Here is an 18,654-nt window from a genome sequence, read left to right as displayed (position 1 = left end):
TTGAAGTTTGTATCTCCACAATGCAGGGCTACAGAGGGGGCTGCTTTTCTCTCTGCTCTGAAGATGAACACTGACCCTTCCCCATCATTCCACTTCACTACTGAGACCACAATAGAATGCTGAATAAGACCTGCCTGAAGGTTTGTGGGCAAGGAAATAATAGAGAATAACTTAAAGCTGGCCACTTGGTATGGCTGCATTCTGAGCTCACAGGCCTTGGCATATCATCATGGGGTACCTCCAAGGGCTCCCTCATTTCTTGAAGCCCATGCTTTTTACTTCCAAAACACACTTAGGCACTTCAAAATCCAGCCACAAGGGAACCCCACCTAGCAGGAGGAAGATTTCCCATCTCCTTCCTAAAGTTCACATTTCAAGATCCCACCCTGCCTCTTTTCTTGGTCACTGACATGGGGAATGTCCACTGAGGATATACACCCCCCTATTAAAGGGTATTGCCTTTATCCTCCAGTGTCTGCTGAAGTTTGGAACCTACTTCACACACTGTAGACCCCATAAAGTGGACTGAATCGCTCAAGTCATTCTGCTTCCCCGAGCACAGCAGTTAAGACAAGTTTCACCACCATCCTTTGTTCCATGACAGAAATTGGCACTGTGTGCTTCTCTTGGTTTTGACCCTTCTTTGGCATTTTCCTTTCCTTTGCCACAGTTTTTAAAGTGCAGCACCATGAGCACTTTAAAGTTTGGTGACATATAATTTTACCCACTATGTGAACATTTTGTGGTTAATCATTATTAATTATCCTAGACTTATTGAGAAACCCAAATATTTCAATTTTATTCATCCACAACATGTACTAACAATTATCTGTTACTATCTGGAAATAAAGATACCGGGTACTCTTGCAGAGTGGTTAAAACTAAACGCTATGGGGCTGGCCAGTTAGCTCAACTGGTTAGAGCATGGTGTTACAACACCAAAGTCAAGAGTGTGTACACACACACACACCACACGATCAGACTGGTCCAGGCACACACACACACACACACCACACACACACACACACACACACACACGATCAGACTGGTCCAGGCACACACACACACCACACACCACACACACACACACACACACGATCAGACTGGTCCAGGCACACACACACACACACACCACACACACACACACACACACACACGATCAGACTGGTCCAGGCACACACACACACACACACACACGATCAGACTGGTCCAGGCACACACACACACCACACACCACACACACACACACACACACGATCAGACTGGTCCAGGCACACACACACACACACACACACGATCAGACTGGTCCAGGTTAGAATCCTGACTACTTCCTACCTTCATGTCTTCAGCTTTGGAACCTTGGGCAAGATACTTAACCAGAGTGAGCCTCAGTTTCCCCACCTAAGCTATGAAGATAATGATAGTATCACTTTATAAGGATGATTTGCAGGGTTAAATTACAGATAACACATTTAAAAACTGGCACTTAGCAAGCACTTGATAAATATTAGCTGCTATTATGTCACCTCATTGGCCAAAATGATGCCTATCACCACTAATACTTGGACATTTTCAAATAAACTAAGAGATATTTATGTTTATTACTCCATTTAATTCTTCCTATGAGCTTAGTTATATAATTTTTATTATATATTGTAAAGTAGTAGTAAAGGCACAATGTTCACTTACACACTTACATGTAGTTAATTAGCACTTGGGTAAACAATTTTAGAACAGAGCTCATATCTGCATGGTACAGAAGGTTTATGCTGCAGTTGTAACTGCAGACAAGTGTTTCAAAGCTGGCCTCCTAACCAGTGGCATCAGAACCATCAGGGAAAGTTTAAACAAAAGACGACTACAGATTCCTGTGCCCATACCCCAAAAATTCTGATTCAGAAGGTTTGAGATAGGACCTATGAATCTCTGGGTAATCTGTATATAACAAAACTCTGAACCACTGGTGAAGAGCACAGTCATGTCTCAATGGGATCTGGGTGGCTGAGAACAGTGAAACAGCAAAGTAAAAACATGCTGCCTTTTTTTGGATCCTGAGATTACCAATTTGGAGATGGGGTAAAGTTTATGACAAAAGGCATTTCTCTAGTGTGGTCATGGCTTGAGAGAGCCATCGGCTTTCCCCAGATCGTGGATGGCCTTGTTATCCAGAAGTTCCATCTTCTTGTCACTTGATTGCACTGCGTTGTTCAGCATTGCTCTAACCACAGTCACCACAGGCACAGAGTACCCACTGGCCCAAGATTCTGGTAAGGAGCCAAAGAATTTTCTAAACAACCACTCAGCTGGGCGAGATTCTTGCCTGTCACATAACAGAACTCTAAAGAGAAAAAGAAAAGCAGAGGAAAAGGTGGTAAACTGCATTCAGAACATAGTGGATGTTATGGACCGAACTGTGTCCCCTCAAAATGCATATGGTGAAGCCCTAACTCCCAATATGACTGTATTTGGAGACAGGGTCTTTAGGAAGGTAATTAAGGTTAAATGAGGCCTTACAGATGGGACAGGATTAATTTGATAGGATTGGTGTTCTTATAAGAAGAAAACATATCAGAGATCTCTGACTCTCTGAACACACACAGAAGAAAGACGATCTGCCAGCCAGGAAGAGAGACCTCACCAGACACCAACCCTGACAGCACCTTGATCTAGGACTTCCAACTTCCACACTTTGAGAAAATAAATTTCTGTTGATTAAGCCACCCAGTCTATGGTATTCTGTTATGGCAGCCTGAGCAGACTAATACAGTGGGTATAAACTTTTATTTGGCACATGAAGAGGATTTTTAAAAAGGTGGCAGCAAATGCTACCCAGGAAGTTCTGGACTATTCTGAAGTTGGCACCACCATCAGTCCTTTCTTTTAAAGCCAACAGGTGAGTCCTTCAGAAAAGCAATCTACCTCCAGCCAACTTCTTTCATATCTTAGGTATCTTAGCTGTCAATCTCTGCAAATGAAAAACTAGCTTCTAGGGACTAACCAACAGTGGTGTACTTTCAGGCAATATGAATACTTACCCAGGCCTAAATACAGAGTAACGATCAAATTTTAATTCTTCAACCCCAGCTTCTATCTCTCCCTGTTAAGGAAAAACACATTTTCAGTATTTCATCAAAACCCAACTCACTTATGAAAAGCTTAAGAGAGAATAATTTGGGGTTTTGAAGATAATCTGCTTCTGCTGGTCTCAATACTCATAAATAGCCTTATCTAGAATTTCAGATTCCAAAGAATCTGGGAAGTTAAGGAAGAGATCATTTAATCCTGATATCTAGTAGAGAGTTAAAAAAAAGACCTACTGAATGAGTAAATGGCCGCATACTCAGTCCTCTCATTTTATCAAGATCCAGAGAGGGTAAATGATATGTTAGTTCAACCATAAGAAAATATCCTCCCTTTATCCAGAATTAATGCTGCAGGCTATTAGATATCAATCTTTTTTGGTTTATAGGTAGTTCCAGTGGGCCAGAAAACCCACAGATCCTCTCTATTACTCACTTCTTAACAAAGCCCACAAAATTTCAAGAGGCAGTGAGATTACATGTAAATGATGCTTTAAATTGATTTGTTAAATCATAAATTTTCATGCCTGGCATCTCTGTAAACAGAAATGCCAGAGAAGCACAGGCCCAGGCACCTATGAAGACCCTGTGAGTTGACAGTCACATGCGGCTTGGCTCCTTGCCCTTAGCTGGCTTATACCATGCATTTGGCACTTTACCTGTCACGTCATATAATCTTAGGTCACTATTTTTAAATATTTTTTTCTTTTTTTAATCAGTGTTTTTTAGTATATACACAAAGCTCTGCAACCTTCACCACAATCTTAAGTTTAAAACATTTCATCACCCCAAAAAGAAATTCCACACCATTAACAGTCACTCCTCCTTCCCTCCTGGCCAGGCCCTGGTCAACCACTAATATACTTACCATCTCTATAGATTTGCCTGTTCTGGACATTTCATATAAACGGAATCATACAATTTGTAGCCTTTTGTGACTGGCCTCTCTCATTTCATATTATGTTTTCAAGGTTCATCCATGCTGCAGCAAGTATCATTCCTTTTTACAGCTGAATGCATATCCCTCTGTATGCATATGCCACGTTCTATTCACCTATTCACCAGCTGATGGACGTATGGGTTGTTTCCACTCTTTGGCCATTATGAATAATGCTGCTATGAACATTCATATTCAACTTTTTATGTGGACATGTTTCTTAGCTTTTTATAGAGATGTGTTTTGTCTCTATTAGTGTGCATACAAGAGTTGACATAACAGGCTGAGCCTGCTAGCCTTAGAAAGGCCTGCTTACAAAAATGGCCCTTGACTTGTGCCTGGGGACTTGGATTTTGGGAGTGTTCCCCCTTAACTGATAAGGGTAGTTTACTGTGCCTAAACTGTTTGTACAAACAATGTGGTTTATGCTAAATACCTGCTTTTCTTCTGGAGGTCTGTAGTTTTTGCTAGGCTGAGAGTGCCTATGTGACTGACTCCCACAAAAACCCTGGATTCCTGGGCTCAGTTTTTCTGGTAGGCAACATTCATTGCTGGAAAAATTAAGCACATCCTGTGCAAACTCCACTGGGAGAGGCCTCATGGAAACCTATTCCTACTTTCCTCCAGAATCCACCCCTGCAACTTTTCCCTTTGCTGATTTTGCTTTATCTCCTTTTGTTGTAAGAAATCACAGCTGTTAGTGTGACTACATGCTGAGTCCTGTGTGACCTTATAGCAAATTACCAAACTTGGGTTTGTCTTTGGGGATCCTCCAATACTACCAGATTATAAACTGCTGGAGGTCAAGGGCCATACCCAATAATGAAATATCACATACTCTGGAAAGTGGTATCTTCTCCCATTGAACAGATGAGGAAACAGAAGCTCATAGACACCAAGAACAGAGAACACGAGGCCAGTCCAGTGCTCTGGGTGCCACACCCCAACCCCTTTCCCCACACCGGCAGAGTGCCCTCAAAAGTATGTGATTGATCCAGGCCCCCCCAGCTGGCCCACAATGAATGCAGTTTGAAATTTCATTGAGTAGAATAAATATCCCTAAAGAATAAAGGAGTTTCTAAAGTGGGTGAGAGGGGGGAGTTCACACACAAGGAGACTGAGAAATAAGTAAAACATACTGCGGATATTGCACACAGTAGCTGAAAGATGATTCAGAAAAGATCATCTTATTTCTAGAAGCAAGCATATTAGCATCATTCTGGTTGGACCATTTGGTTGTCATTTCTGTCCTTTCAATTAATCGAATTCATAATCCCATGCTGCAGGTAATACAGGTCAACTTCACTGAATATAGAGGTCTCTTTCCATTTTATTGGCATTACTAATATTTGCTGGGGCTCTGTCATGGCCCAAGAGCTGTGCTGGGTCCCTCAGCATGTACTCATCTCTTTCCATAATATTTGCTGGGGCTCTGTCATGGCCCAAGAGCTGTGCTGGGTCCCTCAGCATGTACTCATATTAATGACAAAAGCTAGTCATTACAAAATGGCTAGGATCACATGCCCTGGAATCAGACTGCCTGGGTTCAAGTCACAGCCCTGCCACCTACCAGCTAGTGATCTTAATATCACAGTACCTCAGTTTCCGAACAAATGCACATAAAAGCCCTCAGAACACTGCCTCGTTCAAGTAATGTTAGCTTTTTTTTTTTAATCTGATTGAATCATTATTATAACCCAGTGAGTAGATAACCTTTATCTTTAAAGATGAAAAAACTATATATTTTTTTCTTTCTTAAGAGGGATAAATGTTTATTTTCTTACCAATAAGAGCAAAACTCCTACTTGATAACCTTTCTCAGAACCCACATGTGTAAGTATGTATTTTGAAAAACAGATTTCTTTTCCTCTTAAAGATTGCTCTAAACTTTAACAATGAAACTGAAATTTTTTCATTTTTGCTTCAACTTGCTTGGTGGCTCACTGACCACCATCTGGTTCAAAATACTATTTTAGGATAGGAGAGATATAGCTCAGCTGTAAGCCATGTGAAAAAGATCTGGAAATTTTCATTATCACAAGCTGATCATGAGCAAACAAAATGATAAAGATGTTTACTATATTTATTTATAACTCATTTGAAAAAATAAAACAACATAGTGTCCAGAGTATAAAAAGTAGTGGTTCCACTGCAATTTAACCTCACTGTACAGTTCAATTTTAGCAAAGTGACCAGAGTGATGAAGGGGCTAGAAATAGGAACAAAGAATGGTGCAAGGACTTAAAGGTACTTGCCTGGAGAAAATACAATTAAGGCAGCCATAATCTCCAAATATCTTAAAGAACACAATGCAAAAGAAGGACTAGGTTTGTTTTTGTTATCGTAAAAGGCAGAACTCTTAACAATTAGCATTTATATAGATTTCTTCTCAAGGCGAGGACTTTTGAACAAGTGGATTTGACCAAAAATAGAAAGAGCTGGCTAACGAGATGAAACTCCCTAGTGGTGGAAGTATTTAAGCAGAAGTTAGATCAACTTCTGTGAATGGATTTCACACTGGAAAGGTCTTTGGCCGAATGACCTCTAAGGCCCTGCTTAAACTGCAGATACTTGGGGCATGTCAGGAGGCACGCAAAGACAATGCCGTGGCCTACCTTCCAGCAGCACTGATTTAACTTGAAGGTAAGTAAATGGAAACTTTTTTTTATTAAAATAAACAAGAATATGTATAGTACTAAGAACAGCAAAATGTGCATGATTTTTTTTAAAGATAAAACACAAGACTTTTTAAAAAGCTGGGCTTGTAACTAGAAGACTGCTCCAGGCTAGATGTCCCCAAATCTCCAGAGAAGTAAAAGCTCCTTCCTCCTAGTCATAAGAGAAACTGAGGGAAAAGTTTAAGAACCACTGCCTCCAAGTCTCTTCCAATGCTAAGATGCCATGCTGACAATCAAGGCCAGAGCTGCCACATCTCATTACATTGATTACTGGATAATTAATAGGGGGAAGACACTGGAAATTATCTTTCAAATCATTCCTGTTTACTAAATATATTCCTGCAAGAACAGCCCCTGTAGTTATGAAAAATGCATAAAATAATGCATTTAATCCTTTTTTGTATTATACAGTATTTTGTGTTATTTAGTACTGCCAATTAGCCAGGTTCTCCAAGGTGTATAAAAGACAGAAACATCCACAAACCTTAACTCGAAGATATAAAAAATTGCTTGACTTATCAGCTCCTATAGCGGACAGCAAGTTGAAATGTTTGCACCCTCCAGCTTTTGCCAGCTCTGCAGACTTCAGCACATAATCCCGGTCAACACGAACAAATCCCTCCTGAGGGGGAAAAGGATGTGAGTTATTTCCAAAAAGCTGAGAGTTCATCTTAAAGATTACAACTCAGCCAGGATGGGGAGGAGGAATGGGGATCTAAATAAAATGCATCCAAACAATATGTGAAAGTCAGGCTTAGACCCTGGGAAAGGCTCCAAGTATGGTCTTCCAGATAGAATACCAGATTTAGCGGCAAGGCCAAACAGCAACGAAAAAACAAGGATGATGACACTGAAACACAGACTCCAAATGAATCCACAAGGAGCAAAGGGAATAAGGGCAGGATGGGAAGCTGCTTTTTAGTTACACATTTCATTGTCTTTTAACAACTTTACAATCCTCTCTGTTTTCTCTATTTTTTCTGTGCCAGCTCTAACACGGGAGGGTCTCAACGTGTGCCTGTGGATACTCACTAGACACAAAGTCTATAAGTCTATTTAATTTCCAATGTCTGTGTATGCTTTACAACATACCTTACATATTAGTAAGGAATGCATCCTCAAAGTTGTTTTCCTGACAGGTCAATAATGAAAAATGTTTGGAGCCCCTGGTCTAGACTCAGTCCAGAGAGGGTAGTGGCTGGGTCACTCTTCTTAATTCACATCTCAGCATCACTACATGCCCAGCACGTGGAAGGTACTCCAAAAAAAATGTGGATGATGAATGAAAGTCCAATGAAAGCAGAGAAAATATAAATCCAGTCAGAAAAAAAACAGAACTAAGTGGCCATAAAAAGAGGAAGGGAGAGGATGATGCAAACAATATAACACAGACTTATTTCCAGGGCCGAACTGAAGGACATGTGTCCTTACCCCGAATTCCATGTAATGACAGCATCCTGGGACCACCATAAATTCTGGCATCCTCAAACTCAAGACAGCTGGAGAGAAGTCTAAAGTGAACTGAAGCTGAACTTCATAGGTAATCACAATTATATAATGAGGTCTTATAGTGGAGGAGATTCCAAATTTGAAGATTGGATTACTGCCCCAGTGATTTTTTTTTTTAGCTAAAAATTTGCTCTGTGGTAGTTACCAATTCTAAATGTTTTATTTGACATGGAGATGTGTATATTTCACAGAATGTTAGAGGAGACTTTAGGATATATCATGTCTAATCCCCTCATTACGTAGTGGGAAACAAGGTCCAGTGGTCAGGAGAACAGCCAGCTGGGAAATGAGTGCTGACAGTGGACTGCAGAGTCTTGACTCTTGAGCAGTGCTCTTTCCACTGTACCCATGTTCCTTTTTATCCCACACTCTCTCTGGCTGATGAAAATGACCAATTCATAACTATGGTTGGCAGAATAATGAACCCTCAAAGATGTCCATGTCCTAATCCCCTAACTGTGAATATGTTACATGACATGGCAAAGGAGAATTAAGGTTGCCAATGGAATTAAGAGTCCCAATCAGCAATGTTAAAATAGAGAGATTATTCTGGATTATCCAGGTGGGCCCCATGTAATCACAAGGGTTCTGAAAAGTGAAAGAGGGAAACAGAAGAGGTTAGAGTTATGCAATGTAAAATGGGCTTGAGCCCCTTCCCCGCACTGCTGGTCTTGAAGATGAAGGAAGGCAACCATGAGCCAAGGAATGGGAACAGCCTCTAGAAGCTCGGAAAGGTATGGAAATGGACTTTCCCCTAGATCCTCCGCAAGGGAAGCCCTATCAACACTGATTTTATCTCAGTGAAACCCATGTTGAACTTCTAACCTATAGAACAATAAGATAATTCGTGTTACTTTAAGCCACTAAGTTTGAGCTCATTTGCTATAGCAGCAATATGAAACTAATGCAGAATTCAATTTTAAAACAATAGGCTCGGGCAGACTCATGGCTCACTTGGGAGAGTGTGGTGCTGATAACACCAAGGCCACGGGTTTGGATCCCATATAGGGATTGCTAGTTAGTTCACCTGAGAGAGTGTGATGCTAACAACACCAAGTCAAGGGTTAAGATCCCCTTACCAGTCATCTTATATAGGGAATTAAAAATTAAAAATTAAAAATAAATAAATAAAACAATAGGCCCAAGCACATTTTTTAAATTTTGTATTGAAGTATATCATAAAATAAAAGTACACATAATTTTAAGTATAAACCTCGATGAACTTTCGTAAACTGAACATCCTCTGCAACTGGCTCCCAGATCAAGAAGTAGAACATTACCATTACCCTACAAGCCTCCCTCATTTTCCTTTCTCATCACTCACAAGTACATTTTTTAACTATATCCACTACCTACACGCAGTGCTACTTTTCTGACTTACTTCAGGTAATATAAACTTATCTCTTTACCCATGAATCATCACTATCTCCTTTTGTGTTAAGTACTGTGACACTCAGTCCTAAACAAGTGACTTTCTGACCTGTCCTACAAACTGATTCAAATTCATGTTGTTGCTTTTTAAAATCAGTGTGAAACAAACATATTTTAATACTCAGCACATCCTGAGAGAGAGGTGATTCTCCTCAGAGCCATTCTCCAAACTGAGATTTTAGATGTGCTGAACATGTGCCAAGAAAAACAACCCGAAGCTACATGGAAAATTTCTAGAACAATGAATTTCTCTTCCACATCTATTTCTTCCCCTCACTCCAACTCACCAGAACTCTGGTTTTAATAGCAGGTTTGTTACTCACAATAAAATTACACAGTTGACTAGTGAAATAAATTCCATTTTTAGTTGTTGTTTTAGCACGATTGCTTGGAAGGATTATTATAGTTGTCTTTGTTAAAATGCTTTTTCTTTCATCAGCTTCTTTAAAAATAAGGGAAAGATTCAGCCAATCACAAGTCTCTAGACCGACGCTGTTTTCTCTTGCTTAATCCAAAGCCAGTAAAGGGATAATTTGATTAAACTGAGACCCTAATTTATTTGGCTTTAGTTCTGGATCAACCTCTCCTTAATAGAGTGCTGTCATCTCCAATTGTTTGATGAAAATTAAAGTGACATAAATACCATGGGACTTTTTCAATCTGATTAGTCAGCTAAGGCACATCAATACCACCCCAGCCATCAGACGCTAGCGTCCTTCCTTTCACCCGCCTGGCTAACAACTGACAGCCGCTCCTTGAAAGACGAGCACCTACGCTGCCACAGAGACCGCGCCACACTCGGCCCATCAGCCCTGCTCAATGGGCCCTGTTGACAAGGTGCCCGTACCTTTCTCCATTGCTGTTTTCTGGACAAAGCTAAATATTGTTTTATTAGCAATCAATGGCTATTAATCCAAAATGATTTCACAAATCCTCTGAGCCCTCAAGCTGATTATAAATACGCATTTTTCCAAGCCCACTAAATTTTGAATTTCCCTTCCCTCACCCTGATGGCCTTTTAGCTGGTGAATGAAACTCAAAAGCAAAAGAGTCAATGGCTTTCAAGGACTTAGAAATCAAATGTAAGCGTGGCTCCTGATGACTGGCTAGGAGATATCAACACACACCAATTTTCTCTGGAGTCAGGAAGATTCCATTTATAGATGAAAGGAGCTATCTTTAAAATCTTATTACTAACACCCTTTCTTGTTCTCTAATAGCTCAAATAAAACAAAAGTAGAAAAACAAACAAAAAAAAGCTACTCCATATCCCAGAATCAAAATTTGGAAAAGCCAGTTTCTCAAACCATGTAACAAGAGAAAAAGACAGACATCTCTTCCAAGAATATTAAGTTCATTATGTTATCATGCCTTTAGGACTCCTTAGGTGGTGTATCCTACTCTGATCTAGAAATCAGAGTTCCTTCTAGAAACAGTAGCTAATTAAATAAGATCCTACTATAAATTTCCTTTCCCAGCACCCACTGGAAAGAATTAACATGAGGTGCTACATCTCAGCAGATATCCTCTATAGGTTCCACAAACATTAAGGGAAACAAATTCTTCAATTACTCTTATTTTCAGTCTTATTAAAATCCAAAGCTACTAAGTATTTCTTCTAAACTTCTTTACCAATGCCTGAAAACTAGGAACAACACTGTGGCTTACCAACAACTCCTCCTAACAAGGTATTTCAGTGCTGACTGATAAGACAAGCCAGCATGCCAGACTGACTCAAGAAGGTCACAGGGTCCTTTTCTGAGAAGGGAGTATCTATCATGCTGTAAATTGTCCCACTTAGCCATATTTCTGCTTCACGTTCTTTCTCCTTCACTCCCTTTTCAATCTGACCCTATAAATTAGACCAGAAAACAGAAATGCTCACGAACAGCAAATGGTAAATTGTGAGGCCCCATTTGATTGCGTTCTGGAGGGCATCTCTATATTTGATGTACAATGGTGGGAGACAGATGTTGGTTAGAGAAAGACTTTCAGATAGAAAAATAAAATCAAACAGATACTGAGGATTCCTGAGTTAATTTCTCTATGCTCAAAATTTTTTTCCATTTGGGGCATTCTTTCCTCTTTGTTTCAAAGTGAAAGAATTTTGCAGTTGGAAAGGGGTTTAGTAGTCATCTCACTCTCAACACAAAGAGGCGGTGGCCCACAGAAGCTAACTGTCGTACCCAAGTTTCCATAGCTACTTGGTATCCAAACATGGCCTGTGATCTGGGTCCCTGAATCCTCTAGGATCTTGCCACTTCACAAGCCCCCTCCTAGACATCAAATAAAACAACAGAGATTAGAATGGGGTGGGCATACTTTTCCTGAAAAGGATCAGACAATAATATTTTCAGCTTTGCAGGCCTCTGTTGCAACTACACAGTTCCACCACTACAGCACAAAAGCAGCCATAGATAATACATAAAGTAGAGAGCGTGGCTGCATTCCAATAAAATTTTCTTCATAAAATACTAAAACTTGAATTTCTTATATCTTCACACGGTATAACATAGTATTCTTTTGAATTTTTTAACCATTTAAAAATGTAAAAATGTATTTAGTTTGTGGACTATACAAAAATAGGTGGTGGGCTGTATTTGGCTCACAGGCTGTAGTATGCAAACCCCTGGATTAGGAGAGTATATCATTAGAATCAGAAGCCAATCTAATGATGCCTAATAAATGTTAAAACGGCTACATTAATCACATTAATGACATCCATTCAACAGAATCCAAGAACTTGGACTACTAGAGCCTAACAGGTGAAGAGACAAATGAAGAGGTGAAACCACATCAAACTACCTCAAACTCACTAACCAAATCCTTCTCTTAATACAAAGAGGAGGAAATGCACTATTCCCAATGGCATCTTTAGTTCTTGCTCTCCATTCAAGGCCAATGTAGGTCTGGTTTTCAAAGGGTGTTTCAACCTTCACTAGCACAGTTACTCATGAAAGCAAGGTGAAACACCTCAAACTCACTAATCAAATCCTTCTCTTAATACAGAGAAGAGGAAATGCACTATTCCCAATGGCATCTTTAGTTCTTGCTCTCCATTCAAGGCCAATGTAGATCTGGTTTTCAAAGGGTGTTTCAACCTTCACTAGCACAGTTACTCATGAAAGCAAGGTGAAAACCATCTAGGTCTATAGTACCTGAAAAACCAGCAGGTGAGGAGAACTAATACATCCTAATGCCTCCTAAAAGCAGGTCCAACAAGAAGAGCAGGGTTGGCTGCATTATGATCTCCCAAGGAGCCTGCTAAAAACTTAGATGCTAAGCTTTCAACCTCAGAGATTCTGATCCAGTAGATCTGGATTAGGGCCAAATGAGAGAGCCATTGCATTGACTAGACAACTATGACCTGCGAATGTGAAAAAGAAGATTAGCATCTCACCAGCTACTGCTAAAGGAAATGGTTTTCCAAATAGCTGAAAAAGGCTAATAGACCTATCCCTAGCACCCAGCACCAGTATCAACAGAAATTTAGGTAGACTGAATTTTATGAATCGAATTTTATCCCCCTACTCCAAAATACATATGTTTAATTCCTAACCCCCAGTACCTCAGAATGTGATCTTATTTGGAGGTAGGATTGTTTCAGATGTAATTAATTAGAATGAGGTCATAGTAGGGTAAATTCTAACAGAGAATAACTAATGTCATTATAAAAAGGGGAAATGTGGACACAGACACACGCCAACAGGGAACACACCATGTGAAAAGACACAGAGAGAAGGCAGCCATCTACAAATCTGCAAGGCAAGGAGAGAGCCCTGAAACAGATCCTCCCCTCACAGCACTCAGAAGGATCCAACCCTGCAACCCCATCAACACATTTACCTCAGATTTCTGGCCTCCAGAACTGTGAGACAACAATTTCTGTTGTTTAAGCCACGCAGGTTATGGTACTTTGTTAGGATAGCCCTAGCAAACTTATACACTGAACATCATAGGTAAATAAGATGGCTACTCAGAGGATTTCAACACTTAGACAGAAACCCTGAATTTCCTGAAGTTTCTCTACTGGAAACACAAATTGCTAAGGCAAAATGTGAGGTGTTCCAGCTACAAAGCAGCTACTGAATGACACGAGGTTTGTCACCAGCTCTGTAGTACACATCTGATGAACCACCTGGTGAACTCTTTTCTACAAAGAGGACTGCTGACCCAGAACACCAGCTGGAATGCGTTTGGAAATCCACAACTTCTTCAAACAATTATTGTTACCTAGCCACTTGTGAACTGTCACCTCTTTTAAACAGCCTAAAGTTATCACAACCTCCAAACTTTATACTGCATGCAATCCAAATCATTTTCACACACACCCACACCCACACCCACACACGCAAAAAAACAACCCAGAAAACTTTAAGACCTTTTCTGGAAGAAGTGTCAGCTTACTTTCTGCCACTATCCTCTTAAACCATTTAGGTCCTAACTCATTTCTGAGACTATTTAGTTTATTAGTCTTCTCCCTTCCTTATTGATTTCTTTTATCTTTTCAAACTGATTTTAAAGAAGAAAAGATGAGTAGCCTGAGAGGTAGAGAATGAACCACATTTAAAAAATATATTCTGGATAGTGAAGACACCTAAATCCTCTGATTAAAATTGCATTACACGATTTGAATGCAATAAAACAATTTAGACTTTTCCCTGATGTGCTCTATAATGAGATCTGCCTTACGCCATGAAAATCAACTGCTCTATGCCTAATGCAGTGTTTTGTTTTGCTGAGTCACCACTGAAATCAGGTTGGCTCTTGAGACAGTGAGACCTGCAGTGTACTGGAACAAAAGTTTTCCAATGCTTTTGGAGGACACACAGCTTGTGACTTTGGAACTGCCCTACCTGCAGAGCAGGAACATGCTCTTTTGTAGGAGAGATAATGTGCCAATTCCTGGGAAAGTCAAACTTCTCTATTATCCACAGTTTCTAGCACAGAGTTCAAAACCTGGCTGTGTTCCACAAGTGGACATGTAGAACTGCAGAAGATATGGAAATACGTCTTGACTAAAAGCATAAATAGAATTATTATTTGGATCACCAGGGAGCCCACATAAATACATCTAACTACTTGGTTGGTATAAACAAATAGTTCTTAACCTTATGATCTCCTAATGTTTCAGATGCATGGGTCTGGTTTGTAAACCTATGGTAAGTCCCCATGGCAGAATCATGATCCTGCATATTTTAATAGACATATTCCACTCCAGCAAGTAAATTCTGCCAGAAGGATGAACTATAGTCAAGGTATAAATTAAATAAGATGTGTTAACATTTGCCCAGGATCTACGTTGTAAACTGACTTCTAGACAAGGGCTGACTCAATTTAGAACATCATTAAAAAGAAAATAAAATGTGTGTTACAACAGTTTTGCATCAGCAAAGGCTGAATCATCAGCAGGGATGAATCATCGCTGAAGGCTGAATCATCACCGGGGGCTGCTGAATCATGTCTCTGTGTTCTGATGTTCTATCTCAGAAGTTAAAGCTTCGCGTGATAATAGGTTAAAGCAAATCAAGAGAGAGAAGGCTTCAAGTTTAGAACATTTATTAAGGGAAAAAAAAGCTTACTACTAACAGCATGAGCCAATTACATTTACTCAGACATCAGGATTTGCATTAGTCAGGGGATGTAGTGATAGCAATATTTGCAATAGGCAAGATCACATAAATATTAATGATGTCTCCTGCACTTGAGTCTGAATTCAAGGATTATTTTGAAGGAAAGATGAACTTATCAGTACTATTCAAAGTACAGCAAAGGTTAGGGCTGAATATGGAATCTTAAACATTGAGCTTATTTACAGTTAAGCACTGCAACAGACACAAAGAAAAGAACGAGCAAGAAAGGACATAACCAGCAAAAAGGGAGAAGGATATATTCCTTCCTTACCGCCCCAGCTTTTTTTCTGGTGGTACCCAGGCAACAGAATCCAACATCATGACCTTGAAAGGCAGAAGCGTAGTCATCCAACTTTTCAAAGTCCACCACTTCTTGATTCTAGACAAGGGCAAAGTTGTATATAACTTCATGTTGTTTAAAAAACAGACAAAAACCTCTCTAGATTTAAAGAATAAATTACAGAACATTACTGAAGGGTGTGCCCACTTAATACCAAATTTTGTAAATTCATTTTCTCTCACCAAAAAGAAATTAATCTGAATTGAAAATCAACAATGCAAGGGCCGGCCCGTGGCTCACTTGGGAGAGCGTGGTGCTGACAACACCAAAACCTCTTAAAAAAAAAAAAGAAAATCAACAATGCAGATATACAACCACGTACATGTAACTGGACTAGGAATGATCCAGATTTCTAAAGTCAGGTTCAATTATGTATTTTCTCTGGAAAAATAAAAGACCTGGCTGTAGCATGCTAAGATGGGGACCACTGAGGCATAATGTGTGGGCAGGGGATGGACAGTGTTTGGAATCTTAAAGAACAAGGACAGATCTTGGACCTGCTACTTACTAGGCATATTAACTATGTCCAAGTTAATAGATCTCATGCCTCAGTTCTTTTCAGTTGTAAAATGCAGGAGATGTTCTTTCCTTCAGTCCAACCCATGAACAGCCTGCATTAGAATCAGCCAGGGCAGGCACAATACTTCTGAATCAGAATGTGCACTTTTAACAAGCACCCACGGTAATTCTCAAGCACAGTGAAATTTAAGAACCCCTATTTAACCTTTTAAGTTTGCTATAAGATTTAATTTTGAGAAGTTCCTATCATAAAAGCGTTCAAATAAAATGCTGACTTCCTTCCCTACCATCAACTCTTTCAAAAGAATTTTTCTGCCACTATACACGATGCTAAAGAAAAATAAATTTTGCACAAAGTGCCTGGTCAAAAGATGTCCCACCAAGGGCTGGCCCGTGGCTCACTCGGGAGAGTGTGGTGCTGATAACACCAAGGCCACGGGTTCGGATCCTATATCAGGATGGCCGGTTAGCTCACTGGCTGAGTGTGGTGCTGACAACACCAAGCCAAGGGTTGAGATCCCCTTACCAGTCATCTTTTAAAAAAAAAGATGTCCCACCAAAACTCGACACTCAAAGCATTGATCTCAATTTCAGTTTCTAATGACCAGGAGTACCTGAAATGGCTCATGAAACTAGACTATAAAGATCACATATTACCTGCCTAACCCTGAGCCTCTCTGTTTTAAACAGTCAAGTCCTAATGGACCAAAGACATTTGCAAAATGACCTGAAAATGAACCTGTGGGAATAAATAACATTTACTGTGAAACAACTTATTATTTGGAATCTTCCTCCTATGAAAACTGTGGGCCAAATTCTGTAGTTGTGGTGTCTCGTGATCACACTACACAGTTTAATTTGCTTCAACTCATAGATAACTCAATTTAAATGAACAATAGAATCTCCAGGAAACTCAGTCTTCAGATACTTTGAGGGTTATTCACTATATCGAAATCTGATGTATCCTCTGCTTAACCATGAAAGTGTAACCACAAAAGCCTAGTAAGTCAGACAGGACGCGTCCGTGTCCTAGTGAATAACCCCACCTTTCACTGCATAAACATTTCCCACTCTGCAGAGCATTTTCAGCTTCAATTACAACATTAGTGCAAAACGAGCAAGTAGACAAAATAAGCACCGAATGAGAAAACCGCCAAGGTCACAGGACGTCTCTAGAAGCCAGGTTGTATGACTCTGAAAACTGCTCTTGGTTCTCCCCAGCCCCTACTACAACCTAGGCCCTGCTTTATAGTATTCCAGATGGAGAGAAGGGCTCTGTTCCACCCGACCTGCGCCCACAATCCAGGAGTCCGGTTTCGGGAGGGGGTCTCAGACACTAACCACGGTCAAACTTCGATCACCTCTAGACGCCTCCACCTCTGGCAGGGCTCAGCCTTTAAGCATGAAATACGCTCGCCTTGCAGAATCACTGGGGGGGAGGGGGGTACATTTTTGAGTCCCAGCTAAAATACCCACCACATTTTTATAAGCTTCCCCGCCGAAGGTGAGCTTCCTCCGGCCAATGAGCGTGACTTTGGAAAAGAGGCTCTGTTCCAACATTTCTTTTAAGAGTGCTCTGCCGGTTTCCCCACTGGCGCCCAGAATAAAGACGGATTTATTCTGCATCCTGAAGTCTTCCCGAAGCTTCGGCAGCGCCTCTGTCACGGCCATGCTAGGAAAATAACACCAAGTGCTGCTCTTAGGGTACGAAGGGATTGCCCGTCCTTACCCCCGGGGACAAGAGCTGTTTATCTGTTCAGGAAGAAGATATTGTTACTTTCCGCAGTCCGGGCCCGGGGGAAAGCGCTGAGTCACTCCGGGGCGTGGCGCCTCGGCCGTCCCCGCACCTGAGCCATCAGACAGACACATCGGAAGGGGCCCGAGCTGGAGGGTGCGCCCACGTGCCACAAACTCCTGGCACCACGGGCCCTCTTTCCCCACGGTATCCCTCGCCCGGGCAGGAGAGCAGGGACCCAGCTCTGTCTCCTGCACGGAGGAGTTACCTGGGGCCGCGCCCCGGCCCCGCGTCCTCACGCCGCAGCAGGAGCAGGGCAGCCACCAGGGCAGTCGCCGCCGCGCTCAGCACCGCGGGCCCGGGCATCCGGGAAGCCCTCGTTCCCTGCGGCTGCCCCCGACCGGCCGGCCCGAGGTGGGTGGGGATGGGGGGGGGTCGGTGATGGCCAAGTCCGCACCTGGTCGCCGTGGCCTTCCGGGTGACTTCGCCGAGCCGCTGCCGCGCCCCGCCCACAGGGGCGGGGTACAGGGAAGGGCGCGCGGGGCCAGCCCCGCCGCGGGGAAGGTGGGCCCCAGAGCACGTGCGGGGCGCCCGGCTAGGGGTAAACCTCCGGACGTCTTTCTAAATGTCGGGGTTCTCCGGGACCTTCTCCCAGGCATTCTTTCTCACCACCTGGGCTTCTCTCACCGAGATCCCAGTCAATAGACATCACAAACTTGACTTTTGTTGGTACTCGGACTGTAATTTCAATTGTGTGATTTCAACTGTGTATTGGACGTCTTCATTTCAAAT

General features: G+C 41.5%; 1 protein-coding gene across 2 annotated transcripts; it reads right to left on the bottom strand.

Moving 5' to 3' along the window:
- Nucleotides 1-1,591: 1,591 nt before the first annotated feature.
- On the bottom strand, nucleotides 1,592-18,341 carry HTATIP2 (HIV-1 Tat interactive protein 2, 30kDa). Of its 2 annotated transcripts, none has more exons than XM_008579618.1 (6): nucleotides 18,320-18,341; nucleotides 17,604-17,799; nucleotides 15,540-15,647; nucleotides 7,180-7,317; nucleotides 3,036-3,097; nucleotides 1,592-2,338 (listed from the first exon to the last, which is right to left on the bottom strand). In XM_008579618.1, exons 2-6 carry the CDS (start codon nucleotides 17,796-17,798, stop codon nucleotides 2,113-2,115), a joined length of 729 nt encoding a protein of 242 aa, XP_008577840.1. In that variant the 5' UTR covers nucleotide 17,799; nucleotides 18,320-18,341; the 3' UTR covers nucleotides 1,592-2,112. The 2 variants fall into 2 exon arrangements, with proteins under 2 accessions (XP_008577840.1, XP_008577839.1); XM_008579617.1 differs by lacking the exon at nucleotides 18,320-18,341 and adding an exon at nucleotides 18,131-18,228.
- Nucleotides 18,342-18,654: the final 313 nt, after the last annotated feature.

The sequence above is a fragment of the Galeopterus variegatus genome, unplaced genomic scaffold (assembly GCF_000696425.1).
Source record: "Galeopterus variegatus unplaced genomic scaffold, G_variegatus-3.0.2 Scaffold1926, whole genome shotgun sequence".
NCBI lineage: Eukaryota > Metazoa > Chordata > Mammalia > Dermoptera > Cynocephalidae > Galeopterus > Galeopterus variegatus.
The sequence above is the reverse complement of the archived record's forward strand: the minus strand, read 5'-3'. Positions and strand labels throughout refer to the sequence as shown.